Source organism: Cyprinodon variegatus, unplaced genomic scaffold, assembly GCF_000732505.1.
Source record: "Cyprinodon variegatus isolate N-32 unplaced genomic scaffold, C_variegatus-1.0 Scaffold380, whole genome shotgun sequence".
Lineage (NCBI taxonomy): Eukaryota > Metazoa > Chordata > Actinopteri > Cyprinodontiformes > Cyprinodontidae > Cyprinodon > Cyprinodon variegatus.
In genome coordinates, this window is record NW_015150833.1 from 539,534 (window position 1) to 558,664 (window position 19,131).

At 35.4% G+C, this 19,131-nt stretch overlaps 1 protein-coding gene across 1 annotated transcript in view; it reads left to right on the plus strand.

Annotated features, from left to right (window-relative positions):
* The window catches only part of tns3 (tensin 3), a 52,978-nt gene extending 41,776 nt beyond the window's left edge, over positions 1 to 11,202 (plus strand). Inside the window, exons 17-26 of the mRNA XM_015386893.1 lie at positions 1,040 to 1,609; positions 1,689 to 1,775; positions 1,868 to 1,999; positions 4,632 to 4,727; positions 7,207 to 7,284; positions 7,481 to 7,558; positions 7,755 to 7,923; positions 8,005 to 8,073; positions 8,169 to 8,198; positions 8,330 to 11,202. Coding sequence (XP_015242379.1) covers positions 1,040 to 1,609; positions 1,689 to 1,775; positions 1,868 to 1,999; positions 4,632 to 4,727; positions 7,207 to 7,284; positions 7,481 to 7,558; positions 7,755 to 7,923; positions 8,005 to 8,073; positions 8,169 to 8,198; positions 8,330 to 8,474 — 1,454 coding nt within the window. The 3' untranslated portion in view covers positions 8,475 to 11,202. The remainder of the gene's footprint in view (positions 1 to 1,039; positions 1,610 to 1,688; positions 1,776 to 1,867; positions 2,000 to 4,631; positions 4,728 to 7,206; positions 7,285 to 7,480; positions 7,559 to 7,754; positions 7,924 to 8,004; positions 8,074 to 8,168; positions 8,199 to 8,329) is intronic.
* The last annotated feature ends 7,929 nt before the right edge of the window (positions 11,203 to 19,131 follow it).

Here is a 19,131-nt window from a genome sequence, read left to right on the forward strand (position 1 = left end):
TTTATGTTTCTTCTAAAGAAAGTAGGATGCCTCCACCACCATGCTGCAGCATGGGGATGGAGTATTTAGAGTGTAGTTTGGGTTTTTTGTCATACAATGCATTTTGCATTTAGGGTAAAATGTATAAAATATTACCTGCTTCCTTGTTATTTCTGCTTGTGACAAACCAGATTTATGGAGTTAACAACTAATATGTTTATCCTCTGGATTATCTCACTTGAATCATCTTAAAACCACCTCTAAATTTCTGAAGGTCCTCTTAGCTGCTTTCTTGTTACTAATCTTCTTACCCAACCTGCTTATTTAGGTTGACAGCCACATCTCAGTAGGTCATATTTTTGCTATATCAAATTTCAGATGGTAGGTTAGACCCTGCTCTGTGAGATGTTCGAAGCTCTGGAATTTGCTTTATGGCTTCACTTTAAACTTCTCCAAGCTTCTCAAAGCTAAGACTGAATGATTTAATAAAAAAATCAAAGTTGGGATTTTTTTTATCCTTTTTGTCAAGGATTTATTGTTTTCAAGACCTTGAAAGTTAGACTATGTCCAGAGTCAAGATTCTGGACAATACTCAACTGTTACTTTTCATGGAAAAATGCTTACTTCTACTGGCATGCTTAAATCTTGAATCTTCTGCTAACTGCAATTCTTCTGCTAACTGCAACTCTTCCTTCCCATATATAAGGGCATATTACTAAAAAAACCTAAAGGGCTGGAGTTAGAATGTCAGTGTATTACTCTTGTTAATGTAATTTAGCAAAAATTGAGTGTCTCTGCATTTTTTTTTTTTTTTTTCTAATGCCAATATGATTCATTGCCCAGCCCTACTCCATGCTAAGTTCTTGGTCCTCATGATGCTATTTGCTTTCTAAGAGAAATAATTTCAATAAGTAAAGGTCCATGCACGTTTATGTCGTTTTTTGTTTTTTTTTGTTTAGTATTTTATAATAGTGATAAAACGTGAAAATGTTCCAGGGAAATGAATACTTTAAGAGGCACCTTAAGCTATATTACTGCTGTTGGGTTTATAGGTTTTTTTGAGCAGTATTAAACTTTTACTTACTTTCTTGTCTACCCAGCTCATCTGTGAATCATTCCTGGCCAGAGCATCATGTTCTGACCCACCAATCCTCCCTGAATAGCTTCCTCTCTGCTAGACCGCCAGTATCGCACTCAACTCTGGACTATGGGCATCACTCCCCCCCTTTACACCTCCCTCATGCCCATCCTGCTCCCAATGCGCACAGCTCTCCACGAAGCAGCCAGAGAAGCCATATTGTTTCCTATGCCCTCAGCCGTAGTCCTCAATGCATTGATGAGCAAGACGGGTCTGTTCATACCTATGGCAAAGAGTGTCCAGACATGGGTGTAGACGGAGATCTTTTGACCGCCATGGAAGGCCAGCATCAGTCACCGATTCCCCAGATACAGCCCCCTCTGCTGCCTGAAAAAAAGAGAGCATCAGATGGTGAACATTCATTGGGAACTGCATCTCCAGCCCTCAGTGGGTTCTCCAGTCCTCACAGTGGGAGCTCCCTTAGTATTCCTTTCCCTAATGTGCTGCCTGACTTGTCAGCTCAAATACCATGTTCTGTCTCACCACTGCCAGGTTAACAACATTTCACTTATGGTTCGCTGAGTGTTTTTAAACTTTTTTATAATGTTTCAATGCTTCTGTATTTTTCCAGATGTACTTGTGGGCAAGCAGGTGTCTGTAAAGTTTGTACAGGATACCTCAAAATTCTGGTACAAACCAGATATCTCAAGGGACCAAGGTAGGTCCCCTTTATTCTGAGTGAGGTTTATTTGTTTAACTAAATTAAAGAAGTATACATGTTTTTGACTCATTGTGATTATGTTATTTTAGCTATTTCAGTTTTAAAGGAGAAGGAACCCGGCTGCTTCATAGTGAGGGACAGCCACTCCTTTAAAGGGGCCTACGGTCTGGCTATGAAAGTGGCAACACCTCCTCCATCGGTCATCCAGCAGAGCAGAAAAGGTGTGTTACATGTGGTGTTGTTTTGTGATTTTACAGTGCATCAAGAAAATTTTTATTTACCTTTTTTTTCTGCAAATGTAAAAAGTGTGGCCCATGATCACTAAAAAGTCAAGTCAGACTCCTCCTCTCAGGCAGAAAATTTTGATTAAACTGGACTGAAAGTAAACTAAGTTAAATGAATTTCCAGATGTGTAAAACTGTTATTGAGATGTGCAAAAAAAGGTTTGCAGCAGAAATATGTTATATATTTGATCTCTGAGGGGTTAAGTACTTGATTAAATTCAATAAAACTTAATTAATCCCAAAGGGATATTAGATGTTTAAGTTTCTAATATAAATGTTAAACCTTTCAGAATTTGTTTAAAAAGAACACATTTTCTTGTTTCTTTTATATTAATTTAGCGTTTTATTTTTATTTATTTTTTGGTCTTCTAAAATGTTAAAAGGATACACAAAAGATGTATGGTTTTAATGTGGCAAAATTTGATAAATCTTAAGGAATTTAAACAACTTTTGCTTGGTAATGTAAACCTTATGCTTCCTCTCTGATTGAACTAAACTCATTGCTATGTTTAACTCTCCTTATCTATTTCAAACTAGCTTCATTTAATGAAAATTTCACAATAAAATATCCAAGGCAGCTAGTTGTTCAGGTGACTTTTGCTTTTAGTTTTCCAGCTAAGCCATGCTAACATCCCTCCACAGAAACATGGACTCCAGCACCATGCTTTAAAAGTAATTTTACAATATATGTTTATAATACAGGGCTGTCCAGAGTATCATGTTAAAAAACAGACAAACCAAAAACAACAGCAACAAAAGAGTCACACCCAAACAATCTTTGCTTACTGCCCACTGTATTCATATTCATGTTGGAACCTGAGAATCCTTCTTTCTTTTAATATGTCAGCTCTGATCACTCTGTCTCTTTTTCTCCTGGGCATCTTGTGAAATAGACCTTCGGTGCCAGATAATCATAAATGTACAGCTAATGTTTCACCCTTCAACAAAAGATATGCTTGTTTTGTAAGCGTGTTCTCACGAGATTCTGGAGGAAACCTTCCTGCCTGACATACAATATATCTGTCGTATTTAAACGCTTTTTTCAGAATATATGGTTTGTTTGTTGTATGTTTTGCTTAAAAGCTTTTGCTTTATTTTTGCATAGTTGGGCAATATACTTTTTGAAGCATTAGAACAAAGCCTGCTGAAAGATTAGTCTAAAGATTAGTCTTGATGTTTAACAGGCAAGTAATATTAGGGTTTAACAAGCTCATACGTGAATAATAGAAAATAATCCTTACAAGGTGTAGGTGGCTGATAGAAACTTGATCACAGAAACTGTAGGGAAAAACAGTTAAAGCATTTTAAAAAGAGAGAAGAAAATGACACACCAGGAGAAGAAGGATTCCTTTATTTTTATACTATATATCTATATATAGAGATAGATAGATAGATAGATAGATAGATAGATAGATAGATAGATAGATAGATAGATAGATAGAAATGTTTTATCTGAATCATTATTGATTCGGACACTGAATTTTTTACAAATATGTCAAACTGATTAATTCAGTTTATTTATACAGCACCTTTTCACAGCACGTCATCTCAAGGCACTTTACGGAGACAGTTCAACCAGATCATGCTGTCAGATTGGTTAAAAAATGTTTCTATCTAAGGAAAACCAGCTGATCGCATTGACAGGAAAGCAATCCCTCACTCCAAGCATTCTGGTAGCGACTGTGGAGAGGAAAGCACCACTTTAACAGGAAGAAATCTCCAGCAGAACCAGGGTCAGTGTGACAGCCGTCTGTCAAGACCAAGTGGGGTACAAAAGGCAGCTGAGATACAAAAGGCAAATTTTTTAATAAGCTCCACAGACGGGAAACACAGCCAGGCAGAAAAGCTCTGAGCCAGCTCCCATGTCAGAGGATGAAGAGAGCACATACAGTTAGTCATAGTCAGAGAAACAGGACTACCCTGAAAAACAGGCCAAACTCCAACATCTTTAAAGAAAGGTGTTGATGGCAGCAGCACAGTTGATATTTCTATCCAGGATGGTGTTACAGCCGAACAGGAACAGACCAGATGAAGCTAATGTGATGAGAAAAAAGAAAGAGAGCATAACATAAGAGATTGAACTACCGGTAAGAATTACTGCAGAAGGGGAGAATAGAGAAAAAAGGAAGTGGAATGAGAAAAATGGGTCCCTATGTCCTCCATCAGTCTAAGCCTATAGCAGCATAACTATAGAGATAGCTCAGGATAACCTGAGCCACTCTAACTGTAAGCCTTATCAAAAAGGAAAGTTTATAGCCTTGCCTTAAAAGTAGACCAAATGTCTGCATCTCATTCTACTTTTAGAAAATTCAAGGAACCACTAGTAAACTCCCATTTGATCCTGGAGCCTCATAGCTCCTCAAATTTTAAAATATAACCAGGTGTTATAAGGAAGTTTTCTCCAAACCTTTGTTTCAATATTCCTTGCAAAGACACCCCACATTCCATCCAGATTTTGATTAATCGTATAACAATAATATCTGGAGAGAAAATTATATTAGATAAACCAAACTGTTTTTGCTTGTTTTTTTTCAAAAACGTGAAATACTTGGTTTATATTCTCTGATAGGTGGTGATCTAACGAATGAGTTGGTGCGCCACTTCCTGATTGAGTGCACACAGAAAGGTGTGCGCCTTAAAGGATGTCCCAATGAGCCTTACTTTGGTGAGTGCTTACACTGTTTCCCTCTGTTGGTAATAGTAAGAGTTGTGCAACACTCCCCCCTGCTGGTGTACAGTATATAGTACAAGTGGTTTGTTGTGATCTAAATAGTACAAAACAATAACTCCTTTCATGTCTTATTTCTTAAAATATAAAAAAAAAGAAATATGAACCAACAAACGATTTTAAAGTAATAATGGTAGTACTTGTTAATATATATGTTATAAGAAAGGTAAGGGTTATAACATTAGAAAACTATTCTGTTGAAATAAATGTATCAGAAGTTTTAATTACTCAATAAAATTGTTATATTCCCAACTCATATGTTGTTATCATTTAATTATCATATGTCAAATAGACCCTAAAATTTGAGCAGAGTAATCTGCACAGCAGTTTCAGAGCTGACTGATCTCCTTAGCCTATCTTGTTGACAGCAGAGTAGTTTGGGTTTATTAAAAAAAAACAAAAAACAATGTGCTTCACATTAGAACTATTCAAAATAAAGTAAAAAAGTATTTATTGTATTGTAAATGCTTTTAACCTTTTAATTAAATATCAAAATTGAATTGTTAAACTTAATTATGTATCTCATAAATTAAAACAATATTAATGAATATTTAATTGTTTATTTTTCTATTTATGATTTTTGTTTGAAATTTTGTTAATCTTGAACATCCAAAGGTTTATTTTTATAATTCTCACTTTTATTGCACACTATTATTATACACTCTGTATAATCATACTGCATGTTGTGTTTATTTTGAATAAGGGCAGTTGAATAAGTTTTAAATTTCACCTGGGGAATATTTTCATTTGTACTTTTCTTATTTCAATATTTTATACTTAATTTATGTAGTTAATAGTGTTGCAGTAAAAATAAAATCAATTTCCCAATAACTTTGCAATGGCATAACAAAAGCGGCAGTCTATCTATTACAAAACAATTGCCACTGCTACTCTGTATAAGCAAGTAAAAGGTCAAAGCATGAGTAAAACGGAGCAGAGGGAAACTAATCACAGTCTCTATTAATCAAAAAGCTCTTTTTCTTTTTTGTAATTTGTGGAGAAGGTGGAATCTGATCAGTTAGTCCTTTCCTGGAAAAATACAAAATTTTTGACACATTTCATTCTGGCTTCTGCAAACGTCATTCCACAGAAACCGCCCTGCTTAAAGTATCCAGGGATATTATGATGTCTGCAGACTCTGGAAAATGCACTGTTTTTGTGTTATTAGATCTCTCATCAATATTTGAAACGGTCAACCATGAAATTTTGTTGAAAAGATTATGTCACTTGGTCAGAATGTCTGGACTGATCTTAGCTTGGTTCTCCTCTTACTTAACGCGTGGGAGCATTAGTGTCTCTGCAAACCAGATCCTGTCTGACTCTGCCGAATTTTTGTGAGGGCTTCCTCAGGGCTCTGCTTTGGGCCCAATTTTGTTTTTACTGTATGTCCTTCCATTAGGAAAAGTTATTCAGAGATTTGATGATGTTTCCTATCATCTGTTTGCTGATGATATCAGGATTTACTGCTCTTCAGAGCAGTAAATCTTCAGTAAGTCTTCAGAGATCCAGAAGTTAAGTTCTCTGCTGAATTGTCCTGCATACAAAAACAAATACAATGGCTTGGTGAAAATTCCCTGCAACTAAAGTCAGATAAAACAGAGGTGCTGGTGAGTTCCCCTGTTGATGCTATGCCAGGGATCCACCAGTATCTGGGTGACTTGAGTTTGTCTGCTAAACCAAGCCTTAGAAACCTAGGCGTTATCTTTGACAAAACAGTGTCACTCAAAACTACTGGCAAAGAACTGTTTTTACCAACTGAGGAAAATCTTTAAACTTGGAAAAATTGTGTCCAGAGATGATCTTGAAATGATTATTCACACCTTTGTGTCTTCCCGTTTAGACTACTGTAACAGTCTATTCTCACGTTTAAACAAAAAGGAGTTTTCTCATCTTCAGCAGGTTCAGAACCCTGCGGCGAGGTTACTGACTCATACAAACAGAAGGGCTAATATTACGCCGATTCTAAAAGTTCTTCATTGGCTGCCAGTCTCTTTTCGGTTTAAAATCCTGGTGCTGACCTTCAGGGCGTTTCACGGTCAGGCCCCCTCCTACATTAGAGACTTGTTGTGTCCTTATACCCCCCAGGACCTGAACCTGCTCATGGTCCCTCGTACTTGTTGCAGGACCAGGGGAGATTACTCCTTTAAAAAAGCATTTTAATTCTAGTAGATTAAAGTTTTTTTTTTTTTTATGAACATGTCTTTTGTGGCTATAAATGTATTTTTATTTGTATTGCAATTTTATAAAGCACTTTGTGGCTTTTTATGTCTGTGAAAGGTGCTATAAAAACAAACATTACTTACTTTTGTTCACTCTGCATCTTATTTCCTTACTTTCACCAAAGCAATTTCAATAATTATTTGTGACTGAATGCGTGACTTCATCATGAATTCTCTTTTCTCATTTTGTTTTACAGGAAGCTTAACTGCATTGGTTTACCAACATTCAATAACTCCCTTGGCTTTGCCCTGTAAACTCATTATTCCTAACAGAGGTAAACACTTACAGACAACCTTGGCATCTAATACAATTCTAGAGACCATGGCCACTATAGAAGCTTCATTTTATCTGAGTTTTTTTTCACTGCCTCTCTATAACTGCCTGCTTGTGGTTATAATTTTTTTATTTTTATAATAAGTTTTTTTTAATAAAACTGCATGTTTCTTATATTCTTCTTTTTTGTTCATAAGATCCACTCGAAGATGTTGTGGAGAACATTTCACATTCAGTCACTAATTCGGCTGCTGAGCTGCTGAAGCAGGGAGCAGGTAATTAGACTTCTTGGATCGTTCTCTGTAAATAGAGTTTTTGAAAAACACAAGAAAACGAGACCATAATTAAACAATTGTTTGGTTTTTTTCAAACAAGTGTTTTTTGAACCTGTTATCGTTTCTCAGAGAGCACTCACTCTGTTATTTACCATTTGTAATACTATTGGACTTTAACTGTTTTTTGTAATTGCAGCCTGTAATGTATGGTACCTGGGCTCTGTGGAAATGGAGTCCCTCACAGGGGTCCAGGCAGTGCAGAAAGCCACCAGTATAACCCTTAATACCAACCCTCCACCAGTCCCCACTGTGGTACATTTCAAGGTTTCCTCCCAGGGAATTACTCTTACAGACAACCAGAGGAAGTGAGTACTAATCACACACACACACACTCTTGATTTACAAATAAATCCACTTTTCTTATTTATGAATTTGTCTTTTTTCAGGCTTTTTTTCAGAAGGCATTATAATGTCAACACAGTCATATTTTGTGCATTGGACCCTCAAGATAGAAAGTGAGTATTATTCTCTGAATCTTAGGATAAAAGCAAATTCTAGGTCTCAACAGTTATTTTCACTGTTTCTGATGTCATATTATTACTGCTTATAGGTGGAAGAAAGAGGGCTGCCCATCAGCAAAGTAAGTAAATAATTATTATTTACTCCAGAGCTGCAGCCAAAATGGTGTCCCCACAGTTATTTTGGAAAACACTCAATCAGTTTGTGGTAGATGACCATGCTGCTATTAACTGCTGTATTCTGCTTTTGTAGAATCTTTGGATTTGTGGCAAGGAAAACAGGCACTTCAATGGACAATGTGTGCCACCTATTTGCAGAACATGACCCTGAACAGCCAGCAAGCGCTATTGTGAACTTTGTTTCTAAAGTGATGATCGGCTCACAAAGGAGTAAGTAGGATGGAGCTGATTCCTGCTCAGACACCAAAAGACTGAGGACACAAAGGATAAAAAAAGTTAGATCTCCTGATTAACTGGACTTTAACTCTCATTGTTAACTGGATGTTGCAGAAATACTCACTGGTTACTATTAGCAGAAATATAGTGAGATTTTCTAAACAAGGAAATGCAGGAATGTGTTTTCTAATTGATTTTAAGCTAGTTTAGAAATAACTCAGTGTTGTTTTTCCTCATATGTTTGCTATCCTCATATTTCGGGCTTTTCCAAATTGTTGTTTAATCAGGGTTCTCGATTTATTTCCACAAGTGAGGTTAAAAAGTCTTAGAATAAATTATGCTTTTTTTTTTGCATCATAATTGAACTCGTCTGAATATTCATCCATTTTTTTATATAATTATTTAAAGAAGAAAATAAATTGCAATAAATTTTAATCAAAGGGTTTAGGATTTTCAGTTTATAGTTAATACTTTCCTGTTTGCATGAGGTACAACAATGCTTTACCCAGAGAGTGACTTTTTTTAGAGTCTTAAAAATCAGACAAATGAACGTGCTATTTAAGGGAGGCAGATATGTGCTGCTGAGAATATGCTGTCGGCACTACATACATTATTTTTTATTTATTTCAATCCAAACAGGCTTAATCATGTATAAAACAAACTGTATTTTGTAGGTGATAAGTAAGCATCTCTTTACTATTTCTGAGCATCTCAGTTTGGATTTTGATTATTTGAAAAACAGCACAATATATGAGCAAATTGTGCATAATTTGGTCTTTGGAACCACTTTTGTTTATTTTGTAAGCAGGAGTGTTCATTTGTTTTGTCTATGCATTGTATATATATATATATATATATATATATATGTATTTTTATTTCTATTTTTTTGAGTATGGTACGATACACACGTATAGAACTGTCTTTTATATGTTAAGATCTTGTTCTTCTGAATATGTTTTTGAACACCAATGTTTTTTAATAGGGATTTAATGGAAACATTCTTTTTTGTATTAAATGTAGAGGCTGTGTATAAAACTCTCAACTAAACCCTAATATATATGTATACATATATTTATAAACACAAACAGGCATAAAAATTGTTAGAAGACTGCTTTTCTGTAGTAGATGATTAATGCATATGAAAATCAGCTGGATTTTAACCTTTTATTTTGTTGAGATACTATCACATATGTAGTTTAGACTTTCTCTGTTTTTCAAAGAACACTGTCAGTCTTTTACTAACTAATGTAAAATATCTATTTAGTTCAGTGTTGGAAGTTTTTACAAATACAATGTATTTGCCTTACTCCATTAGTCACCTGTCAATGACATAAACCTGCTCATTGATTCAGAAAATAACTGAATTATCCAAGCCTATATTACTTGAGATAACAGTTTTTATCTATGTTTTTGCTTTGGCTATTAATTCTATTCAGAGAGAGACCTACAGTGATAGAAAAGCTTTTGGTGGCGTTGCATTAACAGTTGCATTAACGGTTGAACGTGACCCTTTTTTTTTTTTTTTTTTTTACAATGTATTAAAAAAACTGCTATTTTTCACTGTCTGACTCATCAGACTGTTTTCCTCTTTTAGTTAATTTAGAATCACGCTACTTGTTAGTTTGCTCAACACCACAATAATACCAGAGATAATTGTTTCAGATCATTTCCATTACTTTCTTCTAATGGTGGCATCTTTAGCCATTCAAACAATATGTGAGTATTAACACCATGATAATGTCGAACCGCATTCTTTGATAATGTTTAAAATGTTCACATTAACCCACAAGAAGAACTGTAGGAACTTGTGATGATTCTAGATGAAGCTGGTAGCAGATTATCATCATCATCATCCAGTTATGCATCCTGCACAGGTACTGGCAAAAAAGAAAAGCAGTTTGCAAATTGACTCAGAGATTTCCTCTAGTCTGACAACAGAATTTGAGGGTTTGTTTATAATCACAAATGATACTTTTAAAGGAAAAAGGGTGAAGCTTCTAAGGAGTTATGAACCATTACACACTTTGGGGTAGGAAGGTGGCAGTGTCATGTTGTGAGCCTGTTTTGCTGAAAATATAATGTGTATAACATAAAGGCAACATCTCAGATCATCGCAGGGAAGATGAACCTTGGACACAAATTGGCACCTGTTATTCTGATAGAATGGGCCAGGTTTGTGTCATAAGATGTTTTTGAAACCTCAAAACTTCAAGCAAGTTGAAACATATTCTATTTCTTGCAATTTTCTTGTTTTTAACCAATAGAAATAAAAATGGAAAAGTTTATTCTTTTGATGCCACCAAGAACAAAAATTTTTCTTTTTTTACAATAGATATGTACAAATTTGGTTTTAAGTTTACATGATTTACAGTATATGTATATGTGTGTTTGTATGTCATATGCATCATGGTCATTTACACTTGAAATCAAATATTTACACAGTTCTACCTTTTATGTATGTATCTCATTCTTTTATTCTTCAGTGAAAAACACTTTTCATGCTCTTTTGTGTATCCATTTTATTTTGTTTGATGTGTGATGTAAATAAACAGTGGAAAACATGTTATCTGTTTGAAAAAAGGCAGGTTCATATTTCAGCAAAACACATTTCAAACTCTATAGAGAAGACTGCTACTCAATGTAGGTTGTTTGTCTTCAGATCTCATGTTTTTTGTAGATGAGCCAAATAGAACGATGAGTATGGATATATTAGAATGTAAAACTAACAAAATAGTCCAAAGAAAAGACTCTTAAGATTACAATAGTGGTAAGTACCTTTATATCATAAAGCCTGGGAACTTTTCACCAAAGAAAGCCAAAATAACACTGGTAATAAACAGCAATAACTGAAATTATTAGATGAGTTTGAGTGCTTTGATGTCAATAAAGAAAAAACATTTCTCCATTGATTACTAATAATAGTATAAATCACTGGTTCCATATCTTAAGTTTTTTAAGGAACACTATCTCACAGGTTTTAGCTGTCTCTGTGCTGACATGCCAAATTTGAATGAATGAACATTTAACAAGTATCTGCCACATTGAAGCTGATTCCTGAGGAGATTGTGCTGTGATCAAGTTTGCAAATACTAATTTTAGGCATGCAGGACAGTGGCAGCCGGGAGTTACTAGTATAGACAATATTTCATATGCAACTCAAAATAATGAAGCCCCTTTTTAATTTACTCAGATTCTAGTATCGTTTTACAGACAACCATCCTGTTTCTTATCAACAGGTTGAATGAAAAATATCTCAATATCTGCTGGGTATGAATGTTTGGCTTCATTGGGTGATTTCTAAATATATTTTTTTCAAACTGTAAGTACGCCACCCAAAAAAAAAAAAAAATTTAATGTGATGTGAGGCAAAGAAAAATCAAAACTGACCTCAGTTGGAGTGGTATGAATTTATTGAATAACTTTAAGATTTGTTATGTTGATTGTTGCTTCATCCATATGTCTGTGCTTTTGTTTTTGCTTTTTTTTTCACTGTAGCTCAGTAGGAATCTTATAGCGTTTTTTTTCTTTTTTTTACTGTATGAATCTATAGCTCTTAATGAAAGTTGTATTTTTTTTTTTCCTTTAATCTACTCAAGTTTTTTATTTCAAATCCTTCCCACTAATCTCAACACAGCTTGTATTGGCCTTTTTTAGTCAAAAACCTTGATTCCCAACAAGAAATATTGAAATATTAAAAGATCAGATATATAATTTCAGCAGTGGTGGAGGAAGTACACAACAGTAGTACTTGAGTAAAAGTATTGATACTCCTAGTCAAATACTTACTAAACTATAAGTAAAAGCTACTCGATCAAACGTAAAGTTAAATTACAGAAGTACTCACATTTGAAAATACCTAATTATTCAAAAGTACATGTGTTTAAAAGTAGTTAAGTATTCAAAAATACAAATTAAATGATGCATTTCTCTATATAATTTTCAGAGCATTTTTAAAGAAGCTTGTACATTTCAGGAAGCACCTGATGTACTAATGCATAGAGCCACCTACTACAGATTCTACAGCACCTATAAAGAACTTCAGCATAAAAATGCCACAAAGAAATGACAGCTGGTTATTATTCCTTATTTAAAAAAAGGCCAATAAGAAAACAGGAGTGTCTTGATTCTCCTTCCACTTTCACTATGGAATAGAAGTTTTAAGTTTGAATTTGTACACTCTGTGTACACAAAATGATAAAAGTTGTCTCAGCAAGTCTATCTTACATGTTCAGATTGCATTTCAATAAAGAAAAACAGCAACACTGGAATACAACGCCAAGCTGAGCCAAAAGGAACAAGTAACTGGCATCTTCCTCAAAATGGACTAGAAAGTACAATATTTGATTTTGAAATGTAGTGGAGTGACCGTTATAAGTACTTTTGCATTAGTTTTACAGCCCCATGGTAGCTGAAGAGAACTTAAATCTACAGCCAGCAGAGGACACTAGCAACATCAGCTAAAATTTATGAATAAGCACAGGTTAGGGGGTAGGGGAGGGGCTGATCATTATACAGTAACATGAAACATTGCCTCTTCTTTTAGTGCATCATTAATACCAAATCTCTGTCAGAAGTGCACTAAAATATGTATACTAGCTATTCACATGCCCATACAAGTTACTAAAAAATGCTTTTGGGAAGATTAAATTGCAGAGTTGAGCTTTCAAAGTGCAGAAAAACTCTTACAGGGTGGACTTCCTGCCTCCCACCTCTCACTAATGCCTCTCTGCAGGTGGTGAAAGAATTCCCGGTGAGGGCTGGGAGGATGCTGTGGCCCAGGTGTGGTGTGGTGACTGTAGAGCCCTTCCTCTGTTATTTAGAGTGAGGTGGTCTGGAAATAAAAGGTGGGGAAAGTCCAGACTGAAAAATAACACCACTGAAGCAAAGAGGAACATGTCAGGAGGGAGGGTAATCGCTCTGAGAATGCCAATGTGTGAGGGTATAAATATCCCTTCAAATTTTAACCACAAGTTCTGCCCGTTTTCATTTAACAGATTTAAGTTGACAGACTGACAGAAAAAGGTGCATAACTATGAATTAGAGGAGAAAGGGTTTGTGGAACCTCCACATTTGTTTACAATGGCTTTGTGCAGTTTAAAACTGAAACTTTTGCTCATTCTTCCTCTTTTCTTCCTCTCATTCTTCCTCTAGCTCCATTAGATCGGATGGAGAGTATTAAATTTTTAAGGTCTGAAATAGCTTCTTCATCTGATTAGGGGCAAAACTTTGCTTGGGCAATTCCAACAATTGTAGGTCTGAGGAATGTTTAGGGCTTTGCCCTGTTAGAGGGTTATAATCCAATCCCAGATCTCTGCAGCCTTAAACAGGTTTTCTCTTAGGACTGAACCTCATTTATCATGAATTCCAACTTATCCTCATATCTCTGCTGCTAAAACTGTTGACACATCTGCTCCCATCTTTTTGTGCAGTTGTGTTGAGTTCCAGGACACATGCAGTGTTTCTCCCACACATACGTAGTATCTTGCATATAGGCCAAAAGGTACAATTTGGTTCTCATTTGACTAAAGCATCCTCTTGAACTCATTGTGTTCTCTATATGTCTAAAACTAGACATCTGATTTTGTCTTCACAAACTGTCAAGCATTATAATTCCGCTTAAAAATACTTTACTTGAAATAAAACATGGAAATTAATATCTCAGGGTTACAAACATGTTAAGAAGTAACAGTAAAGAAATGTTACTTTAGACTTAGACAACTTTTATTGCCATTTTGTATCTACAGTGTATATACAAATCCTAGGCACCTATTTGCATTAACTAGTGTAATATCTGCTTTAGGATACCTCTGTTAACTATGGCTCATATTAATGCAAAACAAATGTTTGCAGCTTTTAGCATGATAACTTATATTATTGGGCAGTCCTGACCCATCAAAAGACATTTCAGAGACACTAATTTAAACTAACATACAGTCAACATCCTTCAAATTAACTTCCCAGCTTTTCTGCAGTCTTTTCAACTTTTTTATTGGAACTAATGCAGAGTTTAGAGGTCTTGTTTATTAGACTGAGAGCACCCATTGTCATTCCTCGAGCACTGAGCTATGCAGGACTTTTTTGGGACACTTAATTAGAAGGGCAGGGCTCATCAGTTCCATTTGAGGCAGAACAAAGGTTGGTGGACAAAAATAGAAAGTTCACTTTGGGCCAGACACAGAAAATGAGGCCCCCGCTTTGTTATGCGAAAAGGAAAATGAAAGCAAACAAGAAAATTCGCAATTATGCAAGAGGACATTGAGATAATATCTGAAAACCATTTGAGTTTTTATTATATTTAAGTCCCAAGTTTAAATATGTGACCTATTAAACATAGGTTGATGAATTGTACAGTTCACATATACCTGGTGCTTCTCACTGTGGATGTTTGGATGGTGCAGCTCTAAATGGTGACACGGTCTTATGATTCTGTAGAAGAGACCTATAGAATTTACCCCTTCTGATGTCGCATACTGTACAATGTGGTGCACAGTGTAATTTTACTAAGGTTGATCAAGTTTCTGCAGTGCGATCAGATAAGCTAAAGAAATTCCTAAACGTTAACAAGAATCCTGGACTTGAGGTTTATGGTTTTCATGCTGAAGGGCAACACTTATGGTATTTGCTGAGTGAAGTTATAGATTAATGGTACTTGTAACTACTCCCAAACATTTAAGAAGTTCAACATGGGTATCAAAAAAATCTGTTTGTTTTTTGTTTTGTTTTTTATAATGATATTTTACCAGAATAAATATTTATCCTTTTCTCAGCCACAGATAACATCTCTGTCATAGATTAGATGAAGCACTGCAATGTCTGCAACTTTCTCCCCTCCACATATATTATTGCTTTACTTGGATGTGAAAAAACTTGCTGGGGGTGGGATGATTACAGTGCAAAAGCACATAAAAGTCATATATATTTCATCCACTGTAGGTTACAAATGCTTGAAGGAGTAACAATGATACATTTTTGGGTTGCAAATTGTGTTAAATTATTAACTGCAGTTTCCCATTAATGCTTTCATTGTTTTATTTTTGTCAAAATAGAAATAGTTGTATAGTGAATGTGTAAATGCTTGTAATTTGGCTGAATAGAGGCAGGACTCCAGGCAAAAAAAAAGAGTGGCGCCACTTTCAGCAATCTCTGGATGCTGGGAGTTCCTCTAGCTTCACACACCCCTCCACTCTGGCCTAATTACAGCTTAGGAGTGCCTTGGGGGGGCCAAGCTTGTAGAAATGGGGACCGTGGCACTTCTATAACCACAGCGCTCCAAAAATGATTAACCACCCTTGGAACAGGATGAAAGGTGGCCTCTGGCCTCTGATAATAAGAAAACTGTTGAAGTTATGGCTGCTAGTCAGAGTCGAATCAAAGAGAAAAGATTATGTTATTAATCACAATGCGCACCTATGCTTCCTTCCAATTCATCTAAGATGAGTGTCACAAAAAGGCCCTCAGACATGAATTATTATTTGAGCTAGAGTCATGGGACTGACTGTGGAGGGGCACCAAATGAACCAGACATTGCCATGTGATCCGTTTGCTAACCTTCAATTCTTTCTTACTTCAGTGCACCTTTATACATGTTCTAACCGCACTCCCTCACCAGGCAGAGACACTTGACCTCTACAGTCATCCCTACTTCTAAGAATCTACATAGATTTATTTTTTTCTGGAAAGTTATGCACACACACACACACACACACACACACACACACACACACACACACACACACACACACACAGGACACACAGTCCCTGACAAACATGCACACACAAGTTCTCCTAGTTTGAAAACAGAGATATTTCTTTGACCTCTGACAGACTGAGTTTTTCTTCCTTAAGCCATTTTGCTACTGATCCTGAGGCCTAACAGTGAGTTAGTTTAATAAACATTAAGGCTGTATGCAAACAAAAACCTCAACCCTTATTATACCTTAAGATTTTAACCAAAAATGTACATTTCTTCATATCTGTCAGTCATATGAACGCCTGTACCATATGCCGTAAAAAAAAGACCCAAATAATAATCTTACTTTTTAACCTGACTGTTGGTAATGCATTTTGGAGGTATTTGAGTTTTTTTTTCTCCAAACATAAAATGTGTAGTAATATTCTCAATTTTTATCTTTTGTGAGAAGACTATATTCTTCCAGTTCTAACTGACTAATCTAAATGTTGTACAGCAAATTTTAACTTATCATCTTTTTTGCTCAGCTGTGGAATGTTGCCTAATGAGTTTCCATTCAAAGCAATTATAATTAAATGTATTACTCCTAAAAACGATCCATGCCTAAATAAGGTCGTTCTTTGACAACTCTTCTATTTATTATTTGCTGTACTGTTTGGAGTCTTGCAAAAAGCACCTAGTTATAGTTGTTTTATGGCCCAACTGTATTCACAGTTGCCTCTACCATGCTACTGCATCTAGGATTATTGCATTTTGTAGCAGTAATGTCGTAAAGGCTTTGAAAGAGCTAATTTCTTTTATCTATATATAAAAAAAAAGGCAACTCCCTGAAAATGAGAACCGCTTTAATAGGCCATAAATAATGCTAAAACTGCTCCATGCCCAGCATTCAGGGTTGCACTTTAAATTCAGATTACAGCTATTTTCTTGGCGTTTTGAGCCTTTTAGCAGCTTATTTTTCATTTTCTTTAGTAAACTTGTCCTCTTGTTTAATTCCCCTTCAAAACATACTGTCTTAAGTTATGTTCTTTGGTTTCTTTTCATTTTCATTCCACTTCAATTGCGTAATTGAAAAAGCATTTGCTGACAAAAAAAGTTAAGTATCTATCTTATATTTAGCAAAGGGTTTCAGCACGCTAGATGACAGTATAATACAGTTTGGCTGCTGGATCAAATACAGCAAACACACAAAGCTCCAAGAATGTATATCTGATTTTCCCAAATTATCCTAAAGCAGTGGAAAATTACACGGAATTAAGATTTGACAAGCTGTTACGGTGCAGCTTTTGACAGCAGGTTATGTTAAACACATGTACAGTAATATCCTGTGTCCACAAAACCACATTCTTCACACTTTCTTTTTATTGAGTGGCTGCTCTGCAGGATGACATTCCTCCACTACATTACTCTTGCTCTCCTCTGCTATGTCGAATATGCACAGGTGGCTGAGAGAGCCCATTCAGAGGAGCTAAGAATGCAGGCAAGGGAGGAAAATCATCATTTTTTTTTTTAGCATATGAAACAAATGTTTAGCATTCCATAAACCCTGCTCTGCTGTAGGCCTCTCTGTTAACAGATGGAAGTATGCCAGAGCTTTTTGGCAACATATTTGACTTCCAATACATTTTAAGATAAAAAAAAAAAAACAAACAACTAATGTTGCACCTCTATTTAGTGCTGCTTTTCTATTTAAGTCTTGGGGACATTTTGTGCGGGGTATTGTTAGACGTCTGTGACCATTTATTAGTGGCCTTAAAGAATGCCACCAATGTACCCAGGCATTTTCTCACTCACTTGTGCAGTATAGACCCTTATTTTAAGGTGTGTTATTTAGCACAGACAAATGAGCTGAACAAAGCTTGTTACGTGATGTAACTTAATAGAGATGTGTGTGTAAATAGCAAAAAGACCAGGTGCCTATTTTTACAGTACAAAGAAACATGATATAAAGAAATAAAATATTCTGTCATTTCTGAGATGTTCTGTCTTGTTGGATTAAAGAAAGTTTTATCTTTTTCCGTAAACTAAAATCATTTTCTATGTTTAAATTTAGCTGTCCAAAATATACCAAAATTGTATGTTTTTGATTAGATAGTTTATACATTTATTTCATGTCTTAACAACTACTCTTCTTATATTGTCTAATAAATATCGAATTTTTTGAGCACTTGATTGATTAGAAAATAAAATACCTTTACAGAAAAAGGCTGTTGCCATACAACAGCCCAAGTTTGTCCAAACCTACACATGCCTATATACAAATAAAACATTTGCTTATCCTGATCATGTTTAGTTTTACTCTATTTGTACTCTTAGGTAGATTTTTGCTGTGGTACAAAAAAACTACCGGTAATCAGACTGGAAGCTCCTTCTTTATTATGTCATATTCAATATCCATTACAGCTAATTTAATTTTAGATTTTATTTCCTCAGTGCTGTTATGAGGGTACAGATATTTGTGTTCTCCTTATGTCCATTTTAAATATATAGATTTTTTGTGGGATCCTTTTATATACATTTAGCCCAAGGAAGAAAAGAAATCAGTTTTTGGTGATTTTACACTTTATTTATTTATTTTTTTAGCACTTTCTGTATACAGTAGTTGAAAGACATGTTTATCTCCCCTTAAAGTGGCTAGAATGTGAAAAATGTATTTGTGGGTTGAGCTGCAGAGCTAAGTATGAGTGCTGCACCCAAGAGAAGCTTGCCAAATCCGTTTGGCCAGGGAGAGACAGCTACTGGCAGAGGCAGTGAGATGGTATTGGGCGGCATATCCCTCTGTAAAAAAAAAGAAAAAAAAAAGACTTGTCATCATTAAAGACCATCTCAAGGCAAAAAGATATCATGATAGGCTTCTTCACCAAGTGTAAATCCTCTAGCTCCAACATTAGGAGCATAACTCTTTCTGCTGAAAAGTTGATGCTGAGCAGAGCATTTGTGTAAATCCAGAATTTGGGAGCAGAAAGAAT